The 16,030-nt window shown below is 40.0% G+C and overlaps 1 protein-coding gene across 3 annotated transcripts in view; it reads left to right on the top strand.

The window, feature by feature from the left end:
* Positions 1-13,936, top strand: part of Adgrv1 (adhesion G protein-coupled receptor V1) — a 543,529-nt gene extending 529,593 nt beyond the window's left edge. For all 3 annotated transcript variants that reach the window (XM_031360570.1, XM_031360571.1, XM_031360569.1), the window contains 2 exons: positions 3,018-3,195; positions 13,508-13,936. In XM_031360570.1, the coding sequence (XP_031216430.1) occupies positions 3,018-3,195; positions 13,508-13,626 (297 nt within the window). In that variant the 3' untranslated portion in view covers positions 13,627-13,936. The remainder of the gene's footprint in view (positions 1-3,017; positions 3,196-13,507) is intronic.
* The last annotated feature ends 2,094 nt before the right edge of the window (positions 13,937-16,030 follow it).

Here is a 16,030-nt window from a genome sequence, read left to right as displayed (position 1 = left end):
AACAATTCCTTATGAAGAAGGCAAGCAAGGAAAAGAATTTGTTTTGCTTTTTTTAAAAAACATATTGGGATGAAATTAAGAAACTTTCTTGAAGAAGAAATATTGATAGAATGATAGATGGCTAGATAAATAGATAATGATGGGTAACTCTGAGATGGGTGCTAAATAGAGATGTGATAGTTCCATCTATTTGCTAGCAAATTTCATAATGTCATTGCTTTTAATAGCTGAATAATATTCTGCTGAGTAAATGTACCACATTTTCTCTATCCATTCTTCAGTTGAGGGATATCTAGGTTGTTTTTAGTTTGTTGCTATTACAAATAAAGCTATTACAAACATAGTTAAGTATGTGTCCTTGTGGTATAGTGGAGCATCTTTTGAGTATTTGCCCAAGAGTAGTATAGCCAATTTTCTGAGAAACTGACAAATTGATTTTCAAAGTGGTTGTACAAGTTTGCACTCCCACCAGCAATGGAGGAGTGATCCCCTTGTTCCACATCCAGCATGAACTGTTGCTTGAGTTTTTGATCTTAGCCATCCTGGTGGATATAAAGACTACCAGCTAAACATCAGGCAGAGCTCAGAGAATCTTGTGGAAGAAGGGAAGGAATAATTGAAGGAGCCAGAAAGACCAAGGACACCACAAGAAACCTACAGGATCAACTAACCTGAGCACATAGGGACTCACTGAGACTGAACCACCAAGCAGACAGCATATATAGGGTAGACCTAGGTCCCCTACATATAGGTCCCTTATATGTAGCAGAGGTACGGCTTGGTCTTCATATGGGACTCCTAAGAGGAGTAGAGGTTACCTCTGATTCTGTTGCCTGACTTTGGATCCCTTTGCCCTAACTGTGCTGCCTTCTCTAGCCACAATATGAGAAAATGCACCTAGTCCTACAGCAACTTGATATACCAAGGTGGGTTGATATCCATGGGAGGCCTCCCCTTCTCTCAGAAGAAAAGGAGAGAGGATAGGGGAGAGAAGAAGAGAGGGACAGTCTGGGGGAAGAGGAGGTATGGAAGCTGTAATCAGGATTTAAAGTTAATTAATTAATTGATTAATGAGAAAAGAGTTATAATAGACAAACAGAAATAGGCGATAGAGATAAATAGATAGATAATCTTTCTTTTTTATTTATTATTATACATAAGTATACTGTAGCTGTCTTCAGATGCATCAGAAGAGGGCGTCAGATCTCATTATGTGTGGTTGTGAGCCACCATGTGGTTGCTGGGATTTGAACTCAGGACCTTCAAAAGAACAGACAGTGCTCTTACCCACTGAGCCATCTCATCAGCCCCTTTCTTCCCAGCAATACTTTTTGTCTTCTCTGCAATGTAGGAGCTACTCTCATTTCTATCAGCCTAAACTTTAAGCACATGATTACAATGCCATTATTGTGTATAGCCTTTTGATTTGAATGGTAATTTTTTAATATAAAGAATTATTAACTCATAATGGATAAACCTAAAGTTGAAAAGTGGTTGTCAGGGCTATAGGTAGGAGAAAAAGAAAGGCTTTGATTCAAAAGCGTATATTTTAGCCATAACATGGATAAGTTAAGAAGGTTATTTAAAAATTTGAGATATGCCAGAGCCAGAGAGGTGACTCAGCAGTTAAAAACACTTGCTACTCTTACAGACAACCAGGCTTCAGTTCCTAGCACCTACCTGGTGGCTTACAACCATTTATAACTAGAGGTCCTGGGACCAAGTGCTATCTTCTGGCCTCTGTAGGGACCAGGCATGCACATGGTGCACATACATGCAAACAGGCAATACCATCATACACATAAAACAAAAATAAATAAATCTTCAATTTTTCAAAAAAGAAAAAGATATGTCTTTATTACTTTGAAATATATGGAAAGTTAGCACTATGGTTATATGCCAGATGTTCTTAAAACGGAGGTATTTTATCATAATGAGTGACCAAAACCATCAAGAATATTTTAAGATCCATTGTTCTTATTGAATGGTTACCAATTTAACATCCATTTCGGTTTGACCTGTTTCTTGAACCTTCTTTCAGCTATGTATGGCTGAATTAAATAAAGTAACTGATATTACAGATCTGTACTGTCATTCATCCAACCACACTGTAAATGTTCCATAGACACAAGTATGATCAAAAGCTGCAGTATTGGAGAACTCAGATAAGAAGTATTTCTGTCACTGAAGAAAGTTCTAGATGCCTGGATTCTTAATGACAGTCATCTTGAGGTTTCACCTTCTCTAAGGTCCCTGGTTTAATTTTCTCAGCCTGGGGTGTCCCTGCAGTCTCTCGCATACCTTGCATCAGAAGGTAACAGCTGTGACTGTCTGTTCCTGGGCTGGAGCCATTGCTTGAGTGTTCCTCTGGGGTGTTGCACAACTGCATAGCTTAAAGTCTGTCTGCATTCCTCAGAGGCTCAAAATTGGCTTTGGTCCAGCTGTCGAGGAGAAACTGTGGGAGACATCTAAAAGGCCAGCAGGAGCAGGGGAGGCCACAGAGAGAAGGGTTGAGGGCTCATTTTCTACTAACTTGGTTTGCCAGTAACCTAGAAAGACAGGAATGCATTTAATCATCTCAGGACAGAACTCTTTTTGAGCATTAATCAAAAACCAAGGAGGGATATGCATAAGTTCCCTTTAATTCAGTATGTACTTTGTCTATTTAAAATATATTTTAGATTAAGAATTTAGAGTATCTTCTGAATTTCCTTAGTACACATGTTACAGAAAAAATTAGTTTTGTCTCCTCATGCATAGAATCATAGCAATCTACATGTGACTCTGAGAAACTGTTTTAAACAATCAGTCTATAGAGTTAGTCTATACTAACTCTAGGAGAGGCATAATGTCATGGGGAACAAATATAACACACATGCTCATAAAAACAACTCGATGGACCATTCACAGGTTTTAATGAAATGTAGAAATATACTGCAAACTTGGGCTTCAGAATGAATATGTTCATGCATGTTATTAATTATTACTTCCTTCTATTCTTACCTCATCCCCAAAAGGTGCCATCTGACTGGGAGAGATCGTCCTTCCAACAGACCGGCCAGGCAAGCCCTGATTTAAAGACAAGTCCCCAGAATGGTGCCTCCTTCCCTTCTTCTGGAGGATATGGCCAGGGGTCCCTGATAGCCGATGAGGAGTCCCAGGAGTTTGATGACCTGATATTTGCATTAAAAACTGGTATGTATGAGACCCACACATGACCTTAGAAGCAGGCCGCCCTGTGGGACTACTTTATGTCCCCTTCTGTGAACGTGCAGAAGCACTGTCACCCTTGGTACACTCCCCTTCCCATGACCCAGTTCTGATCCCAGTTAAACCCAAGGATATCTTGTTCTTCGCACAGCCTAAAAATAATTCATAATTTGCTTTTAAGGAAGAAAACAACATACTCTAACTAAATGTAAATATCTGTGTCCTAAAACGCAGCTAGAACACCAAAATCTTGGGAAGTCAAATTCAGTATAAGGATACTCATTGAGGAGTTTTGTTCTGATCTGTAAAGAATGACATCATTTAGGAGGAATGTTTTCCAGATACTTTCAAAAGCAACTAACATTGCCAAAGTGTCAAAATCGCATGCTGTATTTCATTGACGTGTGTGTGTGTATGTCTGTGTGTGTGTGTGTTGTGCATGCATATGTGTGAGTGTGTGTTTTCAGTTCCACTCAATCTGTAACCCTAGTAATTTGTATACAGAGAAAAATAAGATCCTCAAGACCTCAGCTCAGTAGCACATTACCTAGAAACTGAGAAAGTAAGAAATCTGACTGAAGGCCACGTGTTCCAGGCAAAAATCACTGATGAGTACCGTCCTTTTGAATGTGTAAATGTCCACACTAATGGAGATGTGATCTTTCCAACCCTCTTACAAATACAGGCGCAAAACAGGAGAAGGATGATTTTTTTTTCCCCACTCATGAGTTTAGAGGTTTCAGTCTGTGGTCAGCAGCTTCTATTGCTTTTAGGCCTGTGACAAAATAGAAACATCAAGAAAGAGCCTGAAAAAAGATGATCACTGCCTGGCAACCAGAGTATAGAAAGAGTGGCAAGAAGGGGCTTGGGCCAAGATGTCCTTTTCTAGGACATGCCACCAGCAACCTGCTTCCTCCAATCTGGTGCCACATTGCATCATTCTAACCTCCCAGTTTCTGAAGATACCAGTGAATTGCACTATTGACTAGGTCAGAGTGAGTCCTAGTTATCTAACAGTCTTTTAAAATGACCTTACAAAAACCTGAGAGGTTGCTTTGCTAGTAGACTAGGTTAGCTGTCAGCCTGGTCAAACTGGCAGTCAAGATTGGCCATCACAGTACTATAGGTTACATGCTTCATTTGTTATGACTCTATTATGAATATTAAAAATATAATCATTAAATCATTTTAGAGTTTTTCCAATTCTATAATCAATTTTTAAACACTTTCTCAGAAAAAAAAAATTGAACTGTTGCTATTGTAAAAATGCCAATGGACTTTAAAAAGCAAGAAAATTCATTCCCAAAGAGGAAGTTTGGGCAGGTGAGATGGCTCAGTGGGTAAGAGCACTGACTGCTCTTCTGAAGGTCCTGAGTTCAAATCTCAGCAACCACATGGTGGCTTACAACCACCCGTAATGAGATCTGATGTCCTCTTCTGTTGTGCCTGAAGACAGCTACAGTGTACTTATGTATAACAATAAATAAATCTTTAAAAAAAAAAAAAGAGGAAGTTTATTTGTGTTTGTTTGTTTGTTTGTTTATAGTATAGGATAGAGTTTATTCAGGGCATGGGTTGGGGAGTTAAGAGGGTAGTAGAGACAGAGGAAGGCAGGGGGGGGAGAGAATGAGAGAGTAGAGAAGTAGAGGCTGGCCATGAGCAGATGGAGAGAGAGGTGGGGAGGGGAATGGGAAGAGAGAGGGCTGAGAGGATAGAGGGAGAACAAGAAGGCAAAAGAGCAAAAGCAAGAAGAAGTTTTTTAAATGCCTGTTTTAAAATGTTTCAATATAAAATAGCTTGATCTTTCTATAAAGGTATATTGCTTTGCTAAAACACCTTTGTCCTTACAAAGTAAAACTCTTATATCTTGAGAATGACTCCCAAACCCCAGAGACTACATCTCATTTTGTATTTTATATCAGGATCTCATAATTAAGAAATCATGAGACCACAAAGTAGATCACTGCTTCCAGGTGTCTCCTTGTGCTCACACCCAGAATGCCACACGGCCCTCAAGCCCTTTTAAGAAGTGACACATTCTACTGAAGTGAATAAGAACTCCACCGTATATACTCTACTGGTGTTGAAGCTCATATGCCTGTGTGGAGAACTTTCAGTGAATGATTGGATGGATAAAAGCATGAAATCTGGAACTGCTGGAGAGGAATAGGCATGAGAGTTAAAGAAGAATTAAAATAAAGAAGGGAATTATAAAGTTTTGGGATCAAGGAAGGAAGCCATCTCAGCTGAAGAATATGTAGGGTTTAATAGGGTAGGAATGGAGGAAAGACTTTCCACATTGAAATATCTAAACAAAACTTTCGGACTTAACAGTGGGGTAATGCTTGTTCATGAAAAACAGTGTTAGGATGGAGTAGAAACAGTGGACCAAGAGGCCTGATACAGCCTGACAGCACTGCTTGCACTGTTAGTAATGCAGTGTAATTCTGCAGATGAATGTCAGTGAACATCCTTCTTGAGGTTTTTGAAGTTGTAGGGGACAATCCCTTGCCTGGGTGTGCTAAGGAAACTATAGACTGACAGTTCAAATATCATTTTCACAGTTGTAAAAAGACCCACTTTACTGAATTTAACCTTGCATTTCTGGAATATATTTAGTGACAATTTCCTTTAGGGTGTTTGGAACCTCTGCTGCTGTTGAGTGTACTATTAACATGCTGTTTGGCAGTCATAACATGTGGGGCATTTATAGTGGATCATGGAGGATTTTGAGGCAAAATGACTTTTACAAAAGTATAAAGAGTAAATTACAAGCAGTATGCAAGGGATCAGGGTGGGCCAGGGTGGGAGGCTAAGACCTCACAGGGAAAAGGTAAAGAACACAAGAGGGCCCAGGGGAGGAATGTAGGACAGATGGAGACTGGCTTCTTACCTGGTTGAGCAGCACAGAGCTTTCTTAGTGTTTGCTAAGGGAAACTCATGCTTTTCTTGGGGGAGCAGAGCATTCCTCATGAATAGCATAAGGTTTGAATCACAAGCAAAGGACCAAGGTAGAAGATAACATTGAAATACATCAGGGCAGGGATTAAATTTGAATTAGGAGAGTGGAAGAGGAGAGAAAAAAGGAAAAGAAGAGAAGAGAGAAGTTAGAGAAAGGGGAAGGAAAGAGAAAGGATAGGAAACATAAATATATACCAGCTAATGCTTGCAACTAAGTCAAAGGGGAAGAGGGTCCCACAGAGCAACTAAAGACAGAAAAGAGTTTTAAGGAGAATGGATGTAAAACACTAAGTAGAATTGGGATTGAATGGAAGTCTAGAAATTAAGATCTGGGCACATTAGGTCCCCCCTCTGTATACAGTGTCATTTGATCGTTATGGTCAAACACTCAAGTAGGATGAATTCTTGGACATAATTAAATTAGATCTTCGAACTATATATATAACAGCTACTGAATACATTTGGTTCAGGAATGCATGGAATGACTTGCTTAGAGATTTAGCTTAGCATGCCATAGAGTTCCCTAAACTCATTGGGAAAAATATTTTAAGAGATCAAAACAGCAATTTCTAACACTCGTTATCTGTATTATTAGAAAAGATACTATAATAACCTGGACATATCCCATTATAGGATATGGTCAAATAAAGGAGCCACCCACATGCTGTCTGTCTATCTATAGTAGAATTCATCATTGACTTGGTCTACCAAAGTGTTTTGCTTGACTCACATAGCATTTCAACATTTTTGAGCAAATGTTAAAACTGTAGAGATACCATACATAAGTCTAGAGAAAACTACATGGATTTTAAAATAATCAAGGTGTTAGAGTATAAAGAAATAGGCTTGTTATATTTCATACATATATGCCATTATACATTGTTGTTATCTGCATCTCCACTTCTTCTCTTGCTAAACCTCTTTCCTCCCAGTTCCTTCCTCTCATCTGCCTTCATGGCATGTATATTCCATATCCCTGTGTTTTCCCCTTCTTGTATACCTCTTCATTCTCTTTCATCCTATCTTCTTTATGTGAACAATTATACCCTTTTTTAAAGTCCCATTGTCCCATTCCCATGCACATACTGGCATTAATTCAGTGGGTTAAAAAAGAGTACATGAACTTGGGTGGGAGACTGGTAGGAGTTGGGAGGAAGGGAATATGGGGATGTTCATACTTTAGTTTGGTACCACCTGATTGTTGACTACACCATGACTATCACATGATATAGAACTTTGGATGTTTTAAATTTGTGCCAAGTTTCATATTTATTTTGTAGACAGTGTTGAACCCTTTAAGACCAAGTTTGATAACTCAAGACCAAGAAAGAACCATTTAAATTTGACAGTACATGAGACAGGATCACAAGACTGAGTGGTATCTCCATTCTGTGACTTTTCTGTAGTGTCATGTGGCCCCTTAGTGCAAGTCAAATCTTTACCTAACACTGCATCTATAAAACAGAGTAACCATCACCCTCTTCTTAACTATGCACAGTAATTTACTGAGAAGATGGCATGCATAAGATCCATGGAAATTGTTGCTTGTAGTTTTTTGTGGCTGCCCATTCTCTCTACCAAAAAGCTGCTGCTACCACAGTCACTGAGTTTTTCCTGAATTCTTGGCTTGAAGTATTAGGACTAAAATATCTTTCAGAAAAATCACAAGGCAGATCACATCTTCGTCTGTAATAGCTGATTTTGATTGATTAAGAAATGTCTAGATTAGTCAAGCACACCACAGAATGTGTCTAGGATGATGTTTCCAGAGGTGGTTCCATCATGAATGAGGTTTCTACCTGATTCCTAGTACAATAGTACCACTGAAAGATAGTGAAGGCAGGAGGTAGGTAGAGCCTTGATAGAGGTCAGGAAATGGGGCATGTCTTAGGGCTGCATCTAACCTTGTCCCTTGATCTACTTACTGACTGTTCTCTATGAAGAACTCCTCGACCACAGGGATGTTTTACTAAAGAACATGAGGCCAAACAACTATAGACTGAAATCCCTGAAGCCATGAACCAAACTAATTGTGCATCTTGAGTTATTTCTTATTCATTTGGTCACTGTGACATAAATAGTGAGTAAAGTCACATTCAATGAATGGCAAAGAGATGGTTTCTACCCCATCATTCTGTGCTATGTGTATGTGTAACATATGTCCTTTCCACCCACCAGTAAGGGATTAGAGTCTACATCTTGTAAAGATGTTGGAAAAAGGAGGTTGTGGGTCACTTTAGATGTAGTTAACTCTGTAAGTGACTAGAACCAGATCTTTATTCCTTCCACCTTTTAGGGTCTTGGATACTAAACCAGTTTCAGTACAGACAGTACCTTCTAGAGTACCTTATCCTGGTGGACATCAAATTCCTCATAGTATTTACAGCAGGCAGACTTAAAATCACTGAGGGTTGGTACTTGTTAGTTGCACCATTCTGCCTGTGTTTCCTTGATGCTAATTGTAGGGTTCTTGACATTTCTCTCTAGTTGGTCCCATGATGAGAAGTTCTCTTAGTCATTCATCTTCTCACCCAGATTAACCTGCTGCAATCACCTTTATTGTATAGAATGGCCACTATCTGGGATTCTTCTTGAATGGATCCCTCAGTTTTCTGTCATATAAACAAAGAAGTCTCTACCCTTTGTCCGTCCTCTGAAAGCCTGGAGGTAACTCTCAATGTTGGCTTCTGGAGTCTCTGAACTATATTTTTGCCTTATTTTGTTTTGTTTTTATGCAGAAATATATGCTCCAAGTTGTCTTATCTTGATTTTTGTTTTGTTAAGAGAAAAAGAGATAAAATTGTTATTGTTGAATAATAAATATTTCAATATTATTATATTACTAAAACTTTTAAGTATATTGTCTGTGGAAAGGGTCTAGTCCTTAGTTTAAGAAAAGGTATTACAGGTTTTTGTTAGACATCTTTTTCTTTTATGACTAATATACATTGTCTTAGAAGACTATAAATTTGACATCCAAATCACAGCAATTGGAGGGGATTAAAGCAGAAAGCTGTTTTTTAAAGAGATTGAGAGGGCACTACAATCCAGGGGGCTGGAGCAAGCATTAAAATGAAAGAAGACATTCTCCTTCTCTCTTCCTCTTTCTCTCTTTCTTCCTCTTCCCCCTCTCCCTCTTTTTTCTACTTTCCTTTTTCCCAGAAAATTGAGAGTAGTTCTTACTTAGGAGTAGCACTCTATGGCCACTTCCCCTTCTCTGTGATGCAATTTTGTTTGGTTGGAACTTGTTGGGTCCTGTGCAAACTGTCACAGTCTTTCTAGAAGTTCATGTGTCTTAGCCCTGTTGTATCTGAACAATGCAGTTTCTTTGGAGTCATCTAACACCTCTGCTTCTTGCAGCCTTTCTACTTTCTTGTTCACATAAGTTCCTGAGCTTTGAAGGGAAGGGCTTGATAAAGACAACCCACTTAGGGCTGAGTGTTTCAGAGTCTTCCATGCTTTGCACATTGTCCAGGTGTGGGTATATGTTAATTCCCATCTACTGCAAGAAGATGGGAATTTCTTTAGCAGAATAAACAGTAGGAGGTTTTCCCATAGGCACTGTAACCCATCTAGTATCTGGGTTTTGGTCACTTTCATAGTGTTAGGTATGGGTTCCATCTCATGGAGTGGGCCTTAAATCTACTTTTTAAAAAGTGATTGGTTATACCCATAACACTTGTGCCTCATGATCTTCTGGGTTCCTCCAAGAGCTTTGGTCAGTTCTCCAGCTCTGCCCTTTGTAGCACACACTTTGTCTTCTAGGCTTCAGCTGCCTGTACTCCACTACTGCTGCTGTTCTTGGTGGTCATTTCATGATACTGACATCTCAAAAACATTGCTGTCTTCTGCTGCAATTGGAGTGCACTTTCACAAATCGCCTCTCATAGGCTCTTTTCATGGTGCTAAGCCTCAGTTTCTCTGTATGACCCCTTCATTCCTGGGCCTTCAACTGCCACTGAAGCTGCAACTTTACCAATAGCCCCTCCTGGCCTTTCCCAGAGCCAAGCATCAGGGGCTACCCCTTCGTGTTTCAAAACCAGTACCATCTGGGTGACTCATACATTACCAAGTCTGGCTGCCAATATGAGGTATAACTGTGGCTGCCTCTGGAACACAGCTTCTCTGTGCTGTCAGGAAACACTTCCCAGAAGATTTCACCTTAGTGATGTTGGTCTCACTGAGATTAGATCACTGCTAATTTCTTAGTTCCAGCTAAACAGCATCAAACGTCCCAGTAATGCAGATGTTTTGCTTTAGTAGTTCTGGTATCTTGTTAATCACAGCTTCAGCCCCAGCTAACCAAAACCACAGAATCTTCACAATCAAAATAGCAAAGGCCCTAATAAGAGTCTTTAATCTTCCTCGGAAATTTCACAAGCCAGGCTTCCATTGTTTTCACTGTTCTCAACATGATCTTCCAAGCTCCTACAGAACATCCCACAGAGTTCTTAACATCCCAATGGCTCTTCTAGCCCAAAGTTCCAAAGTCCTTCCACAGTCCTCCCAAAAACATGGTCAGGCTGTCACAGGAATACCCAACTCCTGGTACCAGTTTGTCTTAGTTGGGGTTTGTATTCCTGCATAAAACATCATGACCAAGAAGCAAGTTGGGGAGGAAAGGGTTTATTCAGCTTACATTTCCACATTGCTGTTCATCACCAAAGAAAGTCAGGAGTGGAACTCACATAGGGCAGGAACTTGGAGGCAGGAGCTGATGCAGAGGCCGAGGAAGGGTACTGCTTACTGGATTGCTTCCCCTGGCTTGCTCAGCTTGCTTTCTTATAGAACCCAGGACCACAAGCCCAGGGATGGCACCACCTGCCCTCCCACCCTTGATCACTAATTGAGAAAATGCCTTACAGCTGTATCACATGGAGGCATTTCCTTAAGGGAGGCTCTTTTCTCTGTGATAACTCCAGCTTGTTTTAAGTTGACACACAAAACCAGCCCATACACCCTTTCTTAGAAGATCCTGTCCTCCCCACTGATCACTTGCTAACTCCCTAACCTCTGTGATCATTCAGACTGAAACAAATATTAAAAGCTTAGAAGCTAACGTCCACATATAAGAGAAAACATTCAATATTTGTCTTTTTGGAGTCTGGGTTACCTTACTCATAATGATAAATTCTAGTGCCATCACTGCTAATTTCATTTACATTCAAATTTCATAGCTCATTTTTCTTAACAGTAGAATAATATTCTATTATATAAATGTACCATATTTTCATTAGCCACCCAACAGTTAATGGCCATCTAGGCTCTTTCCAATTTCTGGTTATTATGAATAGAGCAACAGTGAACACGGATTGAGCAAGTAACCCTGTCATAAGATGTATAGGCTGTTTGGTTATATGCCCAAGAGTTGGGTCTTGAAGTAGATCTATTCCTAGCTTCCTAAGAAACCTCAACACTGATTTCCACAGTGACTGTACCAATTTTTACTCCTGCCACAAATGAGTAAGTGTCCCCCTTCCCTGCATTATTACCAACATTTGCTGTCATTTGATTTATTGATCCTGGCAACAGTTTCTGGGATAAGATGAAATATCAAAGAACTTTTGCTTGTGTTTCCCTGAAGAATAGGGATATTTATCCATCTTTAAATGTTTCTCAGTCATTTGTGTTCCATCTTTTGAGAAATCTGTGAAAAGGATGTCAGTGAAGACCACTGGATCCGCACTGAGAGGCCCAGTCCCAAGGTGATACAGGTGGACTCAAAGCCTGGCTTCAGAATACACATCATAAAGATATACCCATAGTGCACCAAGTACTTTGTGTGAGCATGAGCCAGAACAATGGGATGGATGTGATACAGGGCAGGAATTAGAGGCAGCACCTGTGAACTGATCTTCACAGGAAGAGCACAAGTGGCCTGGCCCTGTGAAGGGAACAGAGAATTACAAGTGCATCCTACCATAGGTAGGACAAAGGGAATAACATTGAGACCCAGACAGTAGGAAAAACAGACATGAGAGAAAACAGAAAAAGAAAGAAAGAACTGGGAAGAGCCAAAGGATCTGAGCAGGGGTAGGCACCTTATATGATATAGAAACATAGGAAGGAATGAGGCATAGGATGTAACAGACAAGATCAGGTGAAGTAAGGCTTAGTTAGAAGGAGTTGACAGAGACTCCTGATTCTTTCTTCACATAGGTTATTCCGAAGCTAAGAAAAACCCATAGCTACCAGCAGAACTACTTTCTCCCCCTCACAGAGAAGGACTTAGTAGCTACTGCAGCCACAGGCTTCTTATTTGATTTCCATTCTGGCAAGCTGAATAGCCATCATCGGTGGAAGCCCTGGTAATTGGTACCAGCACACTCTGTGACCACATCTGTATTCTCTTTCTTTCTCACTGAGTGTATGCGTGTGTGCACGTATGCATGTATATGTAGAAAAAGAAAATGAACAAGAGTTAATACAGTTAATAAAAAACAAGTATTGACCTAGTATAGTTTTATGGAAGTCAATGGGTTGGTGGTTATGCTTTCTACCCCATTGATGTAAAAGTCTACTAGCTTGCCTAGCTCTCTATTGTGGTAAGTCCCTAGTTGAGAAATCACATTCTCTGTCATAAATTTTACCTGTCCATCACATGTCAACAAGGAAAAGAGAGAGAAAGCCAAGTGTGGTGGCTCACTCTTGGAATCTCAGCACTCAGCCTGAGGCAGGAAGGTTGCCAGGAATTTAAAGCCAGCCTGGGCTACAAAATTAGACAATGTCTCAGAACAAAACAAAAACATGAGGAACCAGAAGTTATATCTCTAGAAATCAATTTCTACACTGGGCATGGTGACACATGCTTTTAATCCTAATATTCAGGAAGCAGAGGCAGGCAGAATACGAAGCCAGCCTGGTCTACAAATCGAGTCCAGGATAGCCAGAGAAACCCTATCTCAGGAAAAACAAAAATAAAACAACAACAACAGAAAGAATGAAACCAACTTCTACTTTTAAAAGCTATCAAAGTTGTGTCAATTTAGAGTAGTCCATGATTTTAAGTTATTTGTTGTTTATCCCAAATAAATAGCCTGGAATTTCACTAGTATAGAAATAAGATGTTTTGGTTTAGGGGCTGGAGAAATGGCTCAGCAGTTAAGAGCACTTATTGCTCTTTCAGAGGTCCTAAGTTCAATATCCCAGCAACCACATGGTGGCTCACAACCATCCATCTGATGCTCTCTTCTGGTGTGTCTGAAGACAGCTACAGTGTACTTACATATAATAATAAATCTTTTTTAAAAAGATGTTTTGGTTTAATATAGCTTTATCATTAAGAATTTATTACACTAACAGTCTTGGTTTATGTGTTTGTTCTTTTTGATTCCAGGTGCTGGTCTCAGTGTCAGCGACAATGAATCTGGTCAAGGAAGCCAGGAGGGAGGCACCTTGACTGACTCCCAGATTGTAGAGCTCAGACGGATACCAATCGCTGACACCCACCTCTGAGGATCCCATTAACACTCTCCAGTAGAAAGAGGACAAGTTTCCTCATTGCCTTGGCTTTTGGACTAAACTCTGTAGGCATTTACAGCCATGTAGTAGAGGCCTGTACTTTGTACTGAGTGAGTAATGCAGAAGTGATTGTTATGTTTGGAATATACATTGCTTAGTGTTTGTGCAACTTAATAAAAGATCTGATCATTCCTGTAAGTCACAAGGATGCACATCGTCCAAAAATATTAGTTGTTTTCTAAGCATCTGAACTTGGCTAACCTTGTTTAATGAAAATAATCATCAATAAAAGTATTAAAATCCAGGTGGTATCATCCAGCTTCATTATTTATGAATAAATGTGGGCAAAAAGTCAAAGTGCATATCTAGAAGATGTCATGCACCTGTCTCCTCCAGTAGTGTTTGAAGGGATCCAAACATCCACACTTCTCTCCATCTAGATGATTTTGAGTCCTGAAAGCTCTCGTGTGTGGCCTGATGAATGATGCTGTACCTGAGGGTGGATGGGGCCCTGAGATTGTGATGGTCTTTTCACAGCTAGATAGGTTTCTGCTCTCAACAAACTTAAGGCTCTGAATACTTTCCAAAATGAATGTTCTGTCCTCAGTTAAAAATAACTCTGCCGCACTCACTCACGAAACAGAGAGGAGGTCCATTGAAACAGGACAGTTTGTTTTGGAGAAAATTTTCTCCGTTTGTGATTTTCAGTCTTTCTTTGTGTTGGAATGAGAGATGAGGAAATCTCTCCCAGAGCAGTGCTGTAGTCAAGATGACTTCGTTTCCTGTGTTTCCAGAAGATGTGCTGGAAGGAGAACAAAGTTGCCCTGAGGAATGCTCTGTGACCTTTCCTGGTGGAGCTCGTACATATTTTTTAACAAACTAAGCTTCATCCCAAAGAAAAAAATATGACATTATTTAAAAATTTCAGAACCTTTGCTCTCCTCATGATTTCCCTTGAAGTTGCAATTAAAGCACCACAGTGCTCCATCTGGGTGTCAAATACGGTTCTATGTTATATGAAACCTGCCTTGTGTTATTGATCATAATTGACTTTGTTTTCATCTCAATGCTCCCCACATCCTTCTTACATTGAGCTCTGATGAGCAGATTAATTTTTATAAGTAGAAGGTAAAAACTCCACAACAAAATCAGAGTATATAAAGCAGAGACACCATCTCTGGTGGACTACAGTCTCTTTTAGGAACTTTAGAAAATATGGTTACTAAAACTAAATTTCCCTGGAAGTGACAAGTTTATCATCCTTCAACTGGAACATTGCCCAGCTCTGTCTCATCATAGGATGGATGCAACTGCCAAATGCGGTTTAAATCCATAAAGAGGAAGGTGGGGCGCTGTAAACTAATGAGCACTTGATGTCACTGCACTTCATTGACCCTGGTGTTGGGTGAAGAGGGTCCTACACGTTTCATGCACCAGGCATCTCAATGGCAACGTTTTCTCTCAGATTCCTAAAACTCACACTCTCTCCAGAGGTAAGTATCAGTTACTATTATTACTTCTTTATGCTTTCAGTATTTGGGAAAATTAGGGTGTGTGTGTGTGTGTAATGATGGAGTGATGAAGATAGTTGGCCTGGCAGTGGGAGCACACATCTTTAATCTGAGAGGTTCAGGTGGCAGAGGCAGGCACATCTCTGAGTTTGAAGCCAGTCTGGTCTACAAAGCATGTTCCAGGACAGCCAGGGCTACAAGGAGAAACCCTGTATGGCAAATCAACACACAAACAAACAAACAAACAAATAAAGTAATGGTTGAAGAAACATTACAAATTATACTGTGAATGTCAGCAATGCTGCTGAATTCCCCTTAATGGATTATATGGTAATTTGATACTATAAGCACACAGGAAGAGGGAGAGAGAGGAAGCGGGGTAAGAAGGAGGAGAAGTGAAGAGAGAGAGAGAGTGGGCCCATTGTGATGAATAAATGATTCTTTTGGATCACTGTCCATGGTTGAATGTGATTCTTTTATATACTAAAAGTACAGAAACAAAGCTTTTAGAAACCAGGTGCCAGGCCAGACTAGATAAGCCTCAGGTGCAGACAGCAGAGACCCTTTGCCATTCACAATGTCTCAGCACAGACCGAAATGAGACCCCTGTGAGACAAGCACGTGTTGGAAGGAGCCAATCAAACCAAAAGTGAAAGTGAACAATGTGGGGCAGAGACATCCTGCAAAAGCACAGTCATTGGAGAGGTGTGATTTAATGCTACTTGTTATATTTTATTATTGTTTTAATAAAATATGCTAATGCATCATAGCATTGAAGTCACCTCATGACCTGTCCAAAGTATAGAACTCAGTAGCACTGACAACAAGCGTGGTATATAATTTTAATATTGAGCAACCATCACTACTTTTCCCAAATACCTGCATCA

The sequence above is a fragment of the Mastomys coucha genome, unplaced genomic scaffold (assembly GCF_008632895.1).
Source record: "Mastomys coucha isolate ucsf_1 unplaced genomic scaffold, UCSF_Mcou_1 pScaffold8, whole genome shotgun sequence".
Lineage (NCBI taxonomy): Eukaryota > Metazoa > Chordata > Mammalia > Rodentia > Muridae > Mastomys > Mastomys coucha.
This window is presented reverse-complemented; position numbering and strand designations above follow the sequence as displayed.